Genomic DNA, 15,407 nt, shown 5'->3' with positions numbered 1-15,407 from the left:
CCTTCTCGTCCGCCGGTGTACTCATCCGTAGTCTTCATCCCTCGGACGCACTGCGTGCCGTCCTTCTCGCTAGTTGCGTCTCTTGCTCCTCGAGCAGTTTTCCGCACCGGCTTTCGTCCCTCGGAACCACTGCACGCTTCCTTTTAGTCCGCCGGTGTACTCTTCCGTAGCGCCTCGTCCCTCGGAGGCACCGCGTGCCGTCCTTCTCGCTAGCTGCGTCTTCCACTCGACTACCTGTGCTTCTAAGCTCCTGCACACTTAGACACAAGGTTAGAAACACACATGACCTAACTTAACTTGTTGATCACACCAAAACAACCTTGGAGTTCCAACACTTTCTTCCATTACATTTTAATATTTTAGAAATCCAAATCTCTTATGTCTATCAATGGGTTTTAGTCAAAGCTTATTAATAAAGCTAGAGGTATCCGATCATACCCATTCTAAGTGTTACATGTTTCTAAAATAACCCGGAGTCTATATATATGCTTAAATATATCAGTTTAAAGTCATTATCAATAGTGATTAGAAAGTTTTTAAAGTTTATAACTTTAAGATACTTAACACATACACATCAATCATTGTAAGTATGTCAAAATTAGACATGAACATCATAAATATCTTTATTATACTATCTTCTTCTATTACATTTCAACTTTTTAAAAATTCAAATCTCTTATGTCCATAATGAATTTTAGTGATTTAGAAAGTTTTAATTGGATTCATTCAAATTCCTATGAATTTTTATAGTATTCTGAAGTTCAAGTATGCCATTGTTTATTATTTTTTAAAAAATTAATACTAAAACAATGCTCTGTTTAAATTGTGGTATTGATTTTTAAACAACATAACATTAGTACCACATGCTTAGTGCTAATTTTTAAAAATGAGCTTCAAAGCGTTTTTTTTTTAAATTTATTTTTTATTAATAAAATCAGCTCTCATTAATTTTTAATTGTTTTATAATTAGATATTAAAAATAGAATACATATTTTTATTTTCTTATTTTTTATTAACCTTCTTTTATATATATTTTTAAATTTTTTATAAAAATTCTAAAATTAAAATTAAATAAATTTAAAGAATTAATTTATTAAAGTTCAATTTAATTAAAGAGAAAAAGTAGGGAAGAAATATAAGGAGAAATGATAAAAAGTTAATAGAGGGTTAAAATGAGAATTAGTTGTTGAATCTTTTGTAAATTTTGAAATCAGAGTGCGTCTTTTGAGAATTTTGAAATTTTATGTGCATCTTTAGAAAATTATCATTGTTAATTAAATATTTGTATATATTTTTTCAAATAATAACTAAATATTCTTTATTTTTTTCCAATTTTGAAACCATCTTTTGAGAATTTTAAAATTGTACGTGCGCCTTTTGGAAACTTAAATTTGTTAATTAAATATTTTAATATTTTTTTTCTAATAATAACTGAATATTCTTTAATTTTTTTCCCTCAATGTATATATTTATCATCATCTTATATCATTTAATTAATATAGACATTTTTTTAACACTTTAGATTTTAAAATATAAAGAATCTAGAAAAAAAAATCAGAATATTATCGTAAATCTCCACATTTAATATACTATCATGTTTATTAACACGCAATTATTTGAAGGCAACTAGACACGTGTTTTTAGTGACGTTTGATAGGTCGTCGCTAATTCAATTTTTTTGTGGGTTTTAATGAAAATTGACACAGTGACAACAAATAGGCGATCCAGTTGAACCGGGCAGGCCGAGCCCATTATCTAGCCTTAAAGGGCTGGTAGACCTTGAGGTCGCTCACCACTCCGGCTATGGAGCCGGCGGCCGCGGCCACGGTGATGGCGAGGCACGCCAGGCTAAGCATCTGGAGGCACACCCACCTGGTGCTCCACCTCTCCACTTTCTTCTGCACGATGTACATCTCCACCGGGAAGTACACCGTCAGCGGCCAGAACCCGACGGCGCCGAGCAGCCCCGCCACGTCGTTGAAGAAGGGCAGCAGCATCGACACCACCGTCGTCGCCACCACGAATGTCGACCTCCACGTTGTCCTAAATAGATTGAACTTGTACGGCGATCGGTCGCCCGGCATCGGGATCTCGAGCTCGGCTGTGACGAACCGGGACTTGGGCCATGCTCGGACCGCCCACTGCTCGACGAAAGCGAAGAGCGGCTGGCAGTAGACCTGGTAGGCGCCGACGAGGTGGATGACGATGGCGACGTTGGCGATGTCCAGGAGCCAGTAGGGGTTGTAGAAGCCAAAGCCGGTGAGCAGGTTCCCTGGCGCCATGTCACCGAAGGCGGCGTAGCCCATGCACCCACAGAGCATGTAGAAGATCGTAGTGGTGAGCACGCTGATGAGGGTCGCTTTCTTCATCACCTTCGCCTCCGACGGCGGTGGGGCTTTAATTGTGTCCTAAGGGTGTTTGTTGATATTCCACAGTGAATTTTTACGAACAGAAATTAATAAGACCTCGCTCTTTGGATTTGTTTAGCGATCTTGATATACCTGTATCTCGATCAGGATGATGGAGTAGGAGTAAGCGAATGCGATGTCGCCGAAGGCTTGAAAGCTGCGCCATATCTTGTCCATCTCGCTTACAGTGCCGATGCTGATCCCAGTGAGACTTCCTCTGATGCCTCCATTTTCTGGTAAGAGAAACACATTCCCGGATATCAAATATTTGATCCATGAACTTGAGTTGAGTCATTGAATGTCTACTAGTTGATGGCTTGGTGCAGTGTTTACTGATAACTTGGACGATGCCGAGACTGAGTCCGATGGCGGAGTAGGTGAAGGACATGATGGCAGCGACGATGGAGAGCCACCAAATCTGGTCGAAGTCTGGAATCTGAGAGAAGAGGATCTCAACGATCGCAAAGATGATCATGTAAGGATTGTTGCTCACTTGGCATGGGCTGTCATCCCCATTTTTGTGGAAACAGTTGGACCTCTTGACTGCCCTGCTCCATAAACAAAACCAACATCAAAAATCCAATTTTAACAATGGATTAAGGATGAGGTACTATTTATATGCTCCACTTACACCATGCTAATGGAAGCAGCAATTGTGTATCCGATCGCAACACCTACGATGTTGAGGTACTGCAGGTAGCCACATACCTTGACCTTGAAACCATCTGTTTTTTTTAAATGCAAAAGTGAGTTTTGGATGCAAAAGTTCATATTTTGCGACAGGTTTGAAGTATTGGACTTACTGAGATTAGCTTGGACAGCATCCATATAGGTGTAGTTCCGCTTTCCAGAGATGGGATCACCAGAGCGGTAGCAGTCACCGAGGAGAGCAGAAGTGTAGTAGGTAACAAACGAGAAGAGTAACATGACGGCGGGACCAGCAACCCATCCAAGCTGACCAATTGCCCAGGCCAAGGAGAGGACGCCGGAACCAATCACCGCCGTAATGATGTGTGCACTTGCAGTCCAAACAGTCCCTGTAAAGCCTCAAACTTAGCCAATAATTTGAGAAGAGTTGAAATTTTGGAAGAACATTTAAATTACCAGTTCTCTTGAGCCGCCCATCATCATCGAAGCATTTGCTGGGTTCCTGTGGCAGGCCTTGTTCTAGTGCAGCTTGGTGATAGTAATTTGCGGTGCCAATATCAGGCATCTTAATCCAAAACAAGAATTCAATTCAGAGAAACAACAGAGTATGGATAGATAACAGTAAGTAAACCATTTCCTTTTACAAGAATTCTTCAGTTGTAGTACTGAAACTAAAATACTGATTGAGATTGGACTCTGCTGATAGATTATAAATAAAGGTTGCAACTTGAAACATTGATTTCTTTCTGATTGATTAAATGTCATTGCAGTAGGAATTGCTCAACTAACAAAAGGCACCAACGACATAAATTGAACATTTGAACTCACCTTCTGCATTGAGATTATGATCACCTTCTACTCAAGGAAGATTTCAGGTGGTGTTGAGTATAGGGGGGCCTTCAACGTTGGCTTTATAGGGCACTGGCAGTGTGGTCTTTACACTTTGGAGGTGCACATCTTCTCCCTTCGCGTGTGAAATTCTAACCATTCTTTTGTAGAGGAATAATAGTATGATGCTAAATAAGTTCCTTCATACTGAATTTTATTGGTTATTGCTTGAGGCATTTCCTTATTCCCACTTTGTGTGACTGAGGAGATTGTGCTTGTTGTTTATGATCCAGCCAATGGGAAAAATATTATAAAATTTCTACTTGCTGTTGAGACACTCTTTTGTTTAGAATGCTGAACTTTAAGTTGATAAAGATCACCATGGTTAATTTGTCACCTTGAGGACATGAAATTGATAGAATAATATATTATGGGTTGCTGTCACTAAATTCTGGTCACTTCAGAAAGGAATAAAAGATTTTAGATTTCTTTTCTCAGGTTTGATTACTTTTACTGGATTTATTAAACGATTCTTTTACTCCAGGAAAAAGAATGGCTGAACAATGGTGCTCAGAGGCTCAGAGAATCTGCTTACCCATATATGAATGGTCTGTATATTGTTTCTTATTAAAGAATCAGGAATACCGAACCCTAGAAATGCCTTTCAGATGAGAATCTTTGACCATCTTTTTTTGTCTCCATAATTTAATGGTTGATTGCTTTTGCAGAATTTCTTATTAGGAACTTGCAAAATTTGTCATCTTGATTATGCTTCAGCCAATAACTAATTCTTTTTCATACTCATTGAAGGTACTTAGACTTGGGGGTTCATAACTCAAAATCCCTTCATTCAATCAGCAAACTAAAATGAAAGGAAGGTGACTCGTTATTTTTGCTCCGGCTATAGCCTATTGGATCAAGTTGGTCATATCTTGATTATTGTTTCTGTGGTGGCAATGGCTAGTAGTTAAATGGAGGAGGATTCTTAAAACCTCTATTACTGTAGGTTTTAAGAAACAAGATGGCAAAATATGTTTGCACTACGAGACTATTAACACGCTTTGCTTCAAGTTTCGTCGCTTCTTGCCAGAGTAGTGTACCTTAACCCAAGCAACACTGACACTGTCATTCTAACGAGCATAGGATGGCCATGAAGATGAGGGTGAAAAAAGACTAACAAATAACCATTGCATTTTAAGTCTTCATGAGGTAAGTTCATGTAGGAGGATGATATACAATGGTATTTTCTTGGTATTGAATGATAAATCCTGTGAACCAAATACCATATAAAAACTGTATTTTGCCAAAATATGAACTACACAAACACACACTTATTCACAACACATATATACCTGGTCATCACTCAATTCGACTCTGTTCTTGAGGTCCCCTTTTGCTGTCTACCTTTTCACACTGTCTAGACCTGACCCCGGAACCGGACCTAGCCTGGACCATAACTAACCGCACCTGGACTGGACCATAACTGGGTCCTGTTGACCCGATTCAATGGATTGGTTATCCATTGACCCAATTCAATGGGTTGGCCCCCAATGAACCGACAGGTTCATTTGAATTTTTTTATTTTTTATAGACTTTTTAGTTATAATTGTTTATTTAATAATATTTAGAATATTTTAGTAATATAGATTAACATATTTTATTTCTCTATTAAAGTTAATTTTATAATCTAATTGTCTTGAATTATTTGTTGTGAGATTATTCTATTTTTAACTCATTAAATTTATTAATTTTATTTAATTCTCTTAATTACTAAATGATTTTATTTATTCATTTAATTTTGATATGTTCAATAAGAAATTTATCAAAGGAATATAATTTATTTAACAAAATATATGAGAGTTTTGTTATTTTATACATAAGCACCTGGTGAGCATTTAATGTTATTTTTTAAATTTTTTTACTTATTTAATTTAAATCCTATTTTTTTTTTTAAATTACTATGTCCGAATAGGTTACTCACATGTTCCCTCTCTCTCTCTCTCTCTGCCTTAGACCGCACACTTAAAAAATAAAAAAAAAATTGGTTTAAGTTTTTTTTTTACTAAATACTATAACTCAATTTTTAAACCCTAAAGATACGTGTAGTTGAGGGTTGTCATTGATACCCTTAGTTATTCATCTAAGGTTAAATGAAAATTTTATTTGATTTAGGTAATGAATGATCGTCGATAATTGAGCATGCCTACCATGTCATTAATTTGGGGATATAATTCGGAATCACATTAATTCATAAGTGTAGGGTTTTCTATGATTTCGGGGTTAATATTTTTTTCCAAATTAACCTCCGATCAGGAAGGGAGAGGATGAGGGGTCGTTGTTGATGACTTCTTTATAAAGAGATCCCATGATTCTGTGCTTGTCGTCGAACCTGTCGGTGGCAACCTCTAGTTCTCGGAAATCGTACGCCCTCAACGATTCCAGAGTGTTGTGGATGCTTTCGACGGAGATTAGATTGGGATTGGTCGGTTGATGTCCCATCTCGGATATCTCAGAATATTTGGCGGAAGATTCGAGAGTTTTCTTTGTAGGGAGATTTGGAACGGTACTAAAGCCGCAGCGACAGAGGAACTAGATTAGGCTGCTAGCGCAGAAGAGGACCAGGAGATCGATTCCGTTTCCGATGTTAGTATTAGTCCTAGTACTAATTATGAGATGATTGTAAATGGTTCAATTTTGTATTATATTTCATTATTAATAAAAGGCAAAGTTGGTTATTATATTTGTTTCAATTCAGTGTCGATTGAATAAGTATAATAATATCCTTGGGTAGTAGGTTCTTATCTACAACATATCAATTGGTTGAATTGATAGTGAGATATTGTAGATATACATAGAACACTACTCTTAACTATTTCTAGTCAAGTATTAATATACAAGGACAATATTAATGCGTTGAGACTAGCATGTAGGTCAACGGATGACTTAATCTCACAAGTCATGAATATGAGATATCATGTTAACACATGGGTATATATTAGAGAATATATACTGAATGATCCACCATGAAAATGTTTCATGGATCATTATATGAGTGCCATAAACATTCTCATGTGACTATTGGTATGAATAGTTCTTAGACCTGAAGTCACTACGGTTTCCTACATAAGGAGTTGTATACTTTGGTATCAGCAAACGCCATCTGTAACAAGGTGGACAATAAAGTCGATCATTGGGTATGCAACGAATTATGCGGAGGGATGTGAGTGATGTAGATGAGATCTATCCCTTTCATATGACGGAAGCGATATCTATGGGCCCCTTGATTAGTAGAACACAAGAAAATATGACCATGCGCAAATGAGTCAATATGAGATATTGAGCTTATTTGATTGAGTGTGTCTACTTAGAGATCAAGAAACACAAAGGTTGATAAGAGGATGACACAGTCTATACTTCATTGATTAATCTAGATATCAAGGATAGAGGGACCAAGTCATACAAGATAATAGTCACGGACAGGTTAGGTCGGATCTTGACTTTTTCGTCACTTGGGTAGCAATGATGCCTTGCTAGAAGTCACTCATTACTTATGTATCTAAATGTTAATTTGGGTACATTGTCAACGTTACGAGAACCTATTGGGTCACACACAAAGAACAAGTAGATATAGAGATAAGTTCATTGGATTAAGTCTAATCCGAATTTGACTTATTGAGTAAGACTCAATTGGATCTAATTGTTGGATTAAGTCCAATTCAAATTAGACTTATTGAATCAATTCGAATGATTGGAATGGTGATTCATTGAATTCGAAATTGTATGAAAATCAATGAGTTAGACTCATTGGGTGAATTTGAGTTCACCAAGGAAGTTGAATGGTCAAAATTGCACCATTGGATTGAATGATCAATTTTGAGCCATTAGATTGGAAGATGAAATGGTTTGAGCCATTGAATTGGAAGATGAAAGGATAAAATCCTTTGGTATTCATGAGATGAGTATATATATATCATTTTGGATGATATTTTTATTATGTAAAAACCTTTAGTCTTCTTCTTCTTCCTCCTTCCCTCTCTTGGCCGAAACCCCTTGTGTGGTTGCTAGCACAACCTTAGGTAGTTTCCATCTCTTTCTTGTGAGTTTGTCAGACAAATGAAGGCAAGACTTGTTCGTGTGGATAACGTAGAGGCGCGAATGTATGATCGTGCTGAGATCCAAGCTGTCTGGAGTTCGTGAGCACACATCAAAGGTATAACCACTATCATGCAACTTAGTATAGATTGTTTTAAGTAATGTTTCTTCCCTTCGCATGGATCTTCTGATAAAGGAACTAGAAGTTTTTTGCTGCGCTTTCGCGTGTTTAGCGCCCTAGTTCCTTACATCCGCCCCCGATGAAAATCCCTTTGTTGGAGGAGTAGCCAGGGGTGGTAGGGTCATGATCTCATCTCGTGTGGGTTCACTCGTAAGGGGCACCAGTAGAGCGGTGAAGGGAAAGATAGTGACATCGACGGAGAGGTTGTTGACATTCCACACTCCTGCTCATCGACACAAAATCAGTGGTGATGGTGGGGATGTCATCGCCCCATGTAACGAGGTAGTTGAGCAAGTACCTGATGCTGCAACTTGCTTCGTAGTTGTTTCGTCCTACTATTCTTTTCCAAAACCAACATAGCAAGCAGAAGAGGAAGAAGGTTAAATTAGTAAATTATTAAATTAGATTATTGTATTACCTGAGTTGAATCAAACAATATATGTTATATTTTATTTCTCATAATTTTCGTTATGTGATTATCAAGTAATTACATTACCAAGATTATCTATGATAACTTCAATCAAACGCACCATAAAGGTAAAATCTCATTGACATACCATATCATCCACATATATAGTTTTTTGATATATCACACTTCTTACGTCACACATCTTGTGAACATCTAATTTTTTTTCATTTCATTTTATTTTTATGTTTAATACTATAACTCAACCCCTAAATCATAAATGTAAAATCTAATTGGCATAATCGGGAGCTCAACAAAAAAAACATATATATAAAATGTAGTATCTGTTCTTATTAGTTTAATGTATGATATAAAAATATTAAATTAATTTTTTATAAGCGAGAGTGTTACAGTAGCTTGTTGTCGGGGTTTATCGAACGTCGCATTTGCTTTGCACTACTCCATGGACTTGATGCACCTTAACAAGTCCAATTTATGGGCCTGAGATATTAATTTATGTGTATTCATGTAATATATTATACATATAATATATGTGCGCGATGACGAGTATATATATACTTTTATAATGAATTGTCCGCTCGGATGGGTCTAGTGGCTAGCGCATGAGGTGTTTCCATCATGAGGTCTGAGGTTCGAATCTCGGTAAAGCCGAGGTAAATGCCTCCCTTATATGCTAGTCACTATTCCAAAGGCTAGTAGCCGCCCGTGATTTACCTCCTCCATGTTGGTCCTGAGACGGATTGGCAGGGGCGCTGGGTGCGAGCGTATTCGCCTTTTTGCCACCATATATATACTCGAAAATATTACCCTGTGGCACACATTCGTGCGGATCGGTGTGATGGATCGATAAGTGGATCGATCCAGTAGACATGAGAAGACGAAACGAGGCTGAATCGATTCAGCCCGCTTGCTGGTCTTCTTACGTGCGATGGATCGATCCAGCAGCGGCTAGATTGATTCAACCCTCGTCTTCTCACACCCGTCTCGCGATCGTGAACAATTTCGGCCACAATCCAACCCCAACAGTTGCTGGAACCCCTTGGGTTCACTTTCCCCTCCGGTTATAGTAAAGTTCGGGGGCAGGCGGCCGGAGGCCGCTGACGGTGAGAGAGCGCGACTGGCACGACGAGTGCGAGAAGATAAGCGGGGCTGAATCGATCCACTGATCGATTTAGTCCTGTTGGATTGATCAGTGGATCGATCCAACACTAATTTTGATGTGTGCCGCACCAAACCGTACGGAGCGTGCCGAGGATAATTTTTTTTCTCTCTCTATATACATACCATACTTTGGGATGAGTTCATAACAGATCAATGGATTTTTAATACTTTTGAATGGTCTTGGACCATCGTGAGCTGTTTCGTTTAATATTAATAGTAGATGTTTTAGGAAACTGTGTGATGATTTTATCATAATATAAACTATCACAAATATCTAAAATTAATTATCCAAATCAAACAATAATGATACACAAATTTAAAGATATACAAATCATGTCCATAATATAGACATCCAAATACAAATACAAAATTATCAAATCATATAGAAAGTAAAATAGATTGCAATCAAATCATGCGAGGCAAATTGATTCTAAAATTAACAATGAGAATAATACATTAAAAATACAAATTTATAACTAATTTTACATGAAAAAAGAGTTACCTGAATAATATTTTGGATATCAGATGATGATGATATATATAATGTATCAATAGCGATAAATTATTCCTGAGAAAATATAATACAATTGGAGATGAGCAAATTATAATATCAAAACTAAATAAATATGTTTTACATATTCTATGTGTGATAAAAAAATTAAATTGTAGTTGAACATACCTCATAATGAGTTACTACAAGGTCTTGTGGGTCTTAAATTTCCTATGACTCAAAATGATATCGTGATACGGTAAATTGAGCAATGACTTCTCATATTTTGGCTAAGATAATATCATCTCTTGCCTCTCGATCGACCATCATCTGTTCTACTATCGATAATCGATCTCTCAGTTCTTGATTTTCTTATCTTAATGATAGTACCTCAGTAGAAGAAAAATTAGGATGACCCCTATGAGTCCTCAAACGATCATATGCCACTTTGGCCTGTGAGCTAAGGTCATAGAGGGAGGAGTTTTTCGTTCTTCCACTAACAATATCATAATAAATGTCATTTATTGTCTCAGTGAATAGAATTTATGATTCCCTTCTTTCTACTGGTGGTTGAGATGTCCGAGCCATTTTATTAGTCATTTCATCTTGTGTGAAGAAAAATATATGATTAATATCTTGTACACAATTACTAAAGCTAATCATTATTAATGGTTATATGTAATAAGGTTAATATTCTTACGTCTATGACCTGGGATCAAGTATCGACAAATATGACATTTTTTTTTCTTGTGAGTCCTGTTAAATATCTCCCAATAAGTGGACTATCTCTATATAGTATGTTCTTACATACAAAAAGGTAGCACCAAATTTATACAAGTTAGACAATAAATTAAAATTTACTTATATAACTTTAAATTAAACTCACTAAATCGATGACATGCCCTACAATAGATTGGGATTTGAAAATATGTTTCGCGGATCCGGTGCTCTGGCCAACGAACTCTATATTTCTATGTGATCGAGCAGTTGACTGCCACCTTAAAGGTGGCAATCCATGCAACTTAGATTTCTTCTGATACATACGCTCACCTTGTTCCCTTCCTTCTCAACTTGTATAGACGGTTTTTGTACAGTTTTACACAATAAGCGTTCCAAGTGTCTTTAAATTGAGTTTCCTGCCCTACCTCCCAAGTTTATTTATGTGATAATAAGTTGCAAATTAGTATAAAAAGAACATATATATGATGCAATACTAAATATATTCAATTTATTTACCAGAAATTCTAAGTAATAGAAATCTTTTATCAATTGGACTACATGCATCCATATAGTACTAGAAGCGCAAACTCGTTTTATAAATTTTTCTGCTAATGTACGTCGTTATCTGATGACCATTTGTAGTAAAACTACATGAAAAAAGTTAAGGTATGAAAAATATATTATAAGTAAAGTCATATATGAATTTGAATTACTTATAACATAAATACTTATGAGCCCCTAATAACCCTTAGCACAATCTAGCTACGAGATGTGGCTATCTTATCTAACATGATAATATCTATAAAATAACATTACAACATATCATAATATAATTACCAGTGTTCTAAATGGCGTTGCAGGCGGCGCCTAGGTGAGAGGCAGAGATTATCCGCCTTGCTTTCGTCGGATGTGGCCTTAAAAGGCGAGGTAAAACAAGTAGGTTAAAAAAAACCTTCGTTGCCTTCCGCCTCTACCTCCACCTCCTTTCCGCCTTTTGCCAGCTGCTGCCACCCGCCGTCGCTCATCGTCGCTATCGCCATTAGGTAAGTTTTCATAAACCTAGATTTCGAAGTTTCTCTGTGCTTTTGTGCTTCCTTCAGAGGCTCACGTGAAGAACATCTCGCCAGACTCATCCCGAGGGCACAGACATGTCGTCCGAGCTCGGCGGCAGGCCCAGACGCATCGCCCGAGCCCAAGGACACATCTGGACACATCACCTGGACCTGGTGAGGCATTTGTGCAAGTGCAATAGGTCTAGTGAACATCCGTCGCGTGAGCTCTTATGGGGCAGAAATGTGATCTAGAGTTTTTTTTTGTTTTGTTTTAAACTTAGAATTTAATCAAATTTAATCAAATTCTTTATATTAATAATTTTAATCAACTTCTAACTATAATTGAGATAATTTAAATATACCTAATAAAGCCCGACTTACACCGCATACCCCGTCCACACCTAAAATATTTGTTCAGCTTTAAAATTTTTAGTGCTTAATGTCATATTCTAACCTCTAAACCCTAAAGACAAAATCCTAAATGACATACCCGCAAGTAAAAAAAATAATCAAAAAAAAAAAAATCTCAAGATGGCATATGCATAACTATTAGTTTATTATATATATATAGATTAAATTATTGTGCAAACTTTTAATTTCTATTTTTTTTGTTATTGAAGATTAATGGTGGAAAATGAGAAACAATCGGAGGTGGAATTGAAGCAGAAGTCAATATTGTTTGAGATTATGAGGTACAATATTACAAAGAAAAAAGAAATTAGATCATATGCAAATTATATAATAGGCTTATCAAGGGAAAAATTTATCGGATAAAACATCATATTGCGGGTATTGTAAGACAAGTTGAAGCATGCCCTGAAGCATTTGATGAAGACAAAAAAGAGAAAGAGCTTATCTTAAAAATAATAAGAATAAGAAGTGAGAAAGGGTAGAAGAATTAAAAGAAGAGATAGTGGAAGTAAATATAGGTGTTGATGTAGAGGATAAAAATTATCAAGTGGAGGGAGATTCTTCTAAAAAAAAGTCAAAACACCTCGATCTTATTCATAAGTGAACATCTATAATCGATTCAACAAAGGCAAGACAACAAAATATAAATGATGCATTAAAGTTAAAGTTTACAAATGATGTGTATGAGTATCTTGCAAGATGGATTTATGAGGCAGGGATTCCTTTTCATGCAATTGACAATCAAGACTTTAGACAATTTGTAGAGGTAGTTCGTCAATTCGGTCAGAGCTACAAACCTCCAAATCAATATCTTCTAAGAGATTTTGAAATAAGAAGTTGAGAGAACCAAATTATCTCTAAAAAAACATGAAGAAGAATGAATGAAAAATAGATGTTCAATTATGACTGATGCATGGACGAATTGCAAGAGGAGAAACATTATGAATGTATGTTTTATTTGCAAACTAGGTACTTTATTATTTAGTTCTATTAAAGAATCCATGGAGGCACACACCGGGACTTACATCTTTGAGTTTGTGGAAAAATGAAAAATGATATGCAGAAGGAAAAATCTCAGGGATAGACACATAAAGTGATGGGACCCACAAAAGTGAAAATGGTGGGCTATTAATTTATGTGTTTATCCCTAAGCTTTTCTTTGAGATTTTTTCCCTCTATGTATCATTACTGTATTATATCAATGAAATTGACCCTCAACATGTGGTTCAAGTAGTGATAGACAATGTGACAAACAATATGGTAAGCACAGAGTTGTTGAAGATTACACAACTTCAAATTTTTTGGACCTCTTGTGCGACTTATACAATCAACCTCATGCTTGAAGCAATTGGAAAGCTACTCACGTTTAGCAGAATACTTGAAAAAGTAAATGTGCTGTAATAATATTCATCTATGCACATCATAGAACTTTGGCTATTATAAGGAAATATACCAAGAAGAGAGATATTGTGAGGCTCGGGATGATTAGATTTGCTACTTTATTTTTGACATTGGAAAGTCTCAAAGCCAAGAAAAATCAATGGAGACTTATGTTTATATCCGAGGAGTGAAGCAACACAAAATTAAGGAGTAGTGTGAAAGGGAAAGTGGCGGAGGTGACGATAACAAGTATCTCTTTTTAGAATGATGTTTCTTTGGCTTCGAGTATTTTCACCCCTTTAGTGAAAGTTTTACACCTTGTTAACGGTGACAAAAAGCCCTTAATGGCCTTTTTATTGGGTGCACTTAAACAAGCCAAGGAAGAAATTAGAAAGACTTTTAAAAAAGAAGAAAATGTCATCCCTATTTTAAAGATTATTGATGAGAGTTTAAAGGTAGGCATGGTAGTCCTTTGCATTATGCCGTCTACTTGTTGAATCCAATTTTTTACTTCAAAGATCCAAGCATACAAAATGACACTAATATTATGAATGGATTCTTAAATTGTGTTGAGAGAATTTTTTCCACCGACAAGGACATATAATTTACCATTTCTAATGATTAATTGTTGAAATATAAGAGTAAATCTGAAAACTTTGGAAGAAAAATGATAGTCACAACATATGAGAAGGTGGATATGTACCATGACATTGATCCGGGTACATCTCTTTCCTTTATTTCTATTCACTAGCATGTCTCTTTTACTTATTTTTGGATTTATTATTTATTTATTTTCTTGCTTCTTTACTTTTTAAAGTCGGATGATGATCTAATTATGGTGGTGACACTCCAAACTTATAAAAAATGTTAATGTGATTTCTCTCAGGGTGTGAAAGAAATTGGAGCTAATTTAAATGGATAAGTAGTAATTCATAAATTATGTTATTTATAGCGATAAACAAATTTAAAATGTAGTGGAAATTGATCCCTCTAGAGATCCATGCGATTGTAGAACTACTCTTGCAACTACACTAGCGAATAGGATTGTTACCTTTGATGCGTGAACAACCCTTAGAAGACTTCTAGTCCAGCCGATCTTAACATGATCAGAATGCCCACTCCTCTATGGTATCTGCACGAGCATGCCCCTTCCTTCATCTCATGAATTTCAGAATCAGAGAGTCTCACACCACCACACCTTCTTGCTAAAGATGGTTATTCAAGGTGGCAAAAAGTGAAGAGGAATAACTATTTTCTTTCTTGTTAGTGATGGGTATTTAAGGTGGTAAGGAAGAAGAATCTAACTCTTCATCTTCTTACTAACTCTTCATCTTCTTGCTAATTCTTTACTTCTTGAGGAACTCTTCATCTTCAAGAATAACTCTTCATCTTTAACAAGAACTCTTAGCGGGCTCTACAGTTGGGTTGAGCCTTAAATGGATTAACTGATTAATCCAATAAGTCTAAAACCCAATTAGATTAACTTATTAATTCAATATGCTTAAGGTTTGAAACCATAAAATAAATCAATCTTCAAATCAACATGCTCTTTATGTGTGACCCATTAGGTTATCGTAAAGTTGACAAGGTTTAGGGTTTAGGTTCTCGT

General features: G+C 36.2%; 1 protein-coding gene, 1 long non-coding RNA gene and 1 pseudogene across 11 annotated transcripts; 2 read left to right on the top strand and 1 right to left on the bottom strand.

Annotated features, from left to right (window-relative positions):
- Positions 1-1,580: 1,580 nt before the first annotated feature.
- LOC122010001 (amino acid permease 4-like) lies at positions 1,581-4,026 on the bottom strand. Of its 2 annotated transcripts, none has more exons than XM_042566339.1 (7): positions 3,885-4,026; positions 3,513-3,621; positions 3,212-3,445; positions 3,040-3,133; positions 2,715-2,956; positions 2,502-2,641; positions 1,581-2,408 (listed from the first exon to the last, which is right to left on the bottom strand). In XM_042566339.1, the coding sequence occupies exons 1-7, from the start codon at positions 3,891-3,893 to the stop codon at positions 1,752-1,754; spliced, it is 1,485 nt and encodes a 494-aa protein (XP_042422273.1). In that variant the 5' UTR covers positions 3,894-4,026; the 3' UTR covers positions 1,581-1,751. The 2 variants fall into 2 exon arrangements, with proteins under 2 accessions (XP_042422273.1, XP_042422274.1); XM_042566340.1 differs by having other exon boundaries at positions 2,742-2,956.
- LOC122010003 lies at positions 2,198-5,182 on the top strand. Of its 9 annotated transcripts, XR_006119764.1 has the most exons (8): positions 2,198-2,337; positions 2,517-2,644; positions 2,718-3,104; positions 3,192-3,677; positions 3,827-4,005; positions 4,429-4,492; positions 4,695-4,762; positions 4,891-5,180. It is a non-coding gene; the product is annotated as an uncharacterized LOC122010003 (long non-coding RNA). The 9 variants fall into 9 exon arrangements; XR_006119756.1 differs by having other exon boundaries at positions 4,695-5,182; XR_006119762.1 differs by having other exon boundaries at positions 4,429-4,762; positions 4,891-5,181.
- A 3,700-nt stretch (positions 5,183-8,882) lies between these two features.
- Positions 8,883-9,046, top strand: LOC122013066 (annotated as a pseudogene).
- Positions 9,047-15,407: the final 6,361 nt, after the last annotated feature.

This window comes from Zingiber officinale, chromosome 8A (genome assembly GCF_018446385.1).
Source record: "Zingiber officinale cultivar Zhangliang chromosome 8A, Zo_v1.1, whole genome shotgun sequence".
Classification (NCBI taxonomy): Eukaryota; Viridiplantae; Streptophyta; class Magnoliopsida; order Zingiberales; family Zingiberaceae; genus Zingiber; species Zingiber officinale.
Note: the sequence above shows the minus strand (reverse complement) of the source record. Positions and strands in the feature narration are given on the sequence as shown.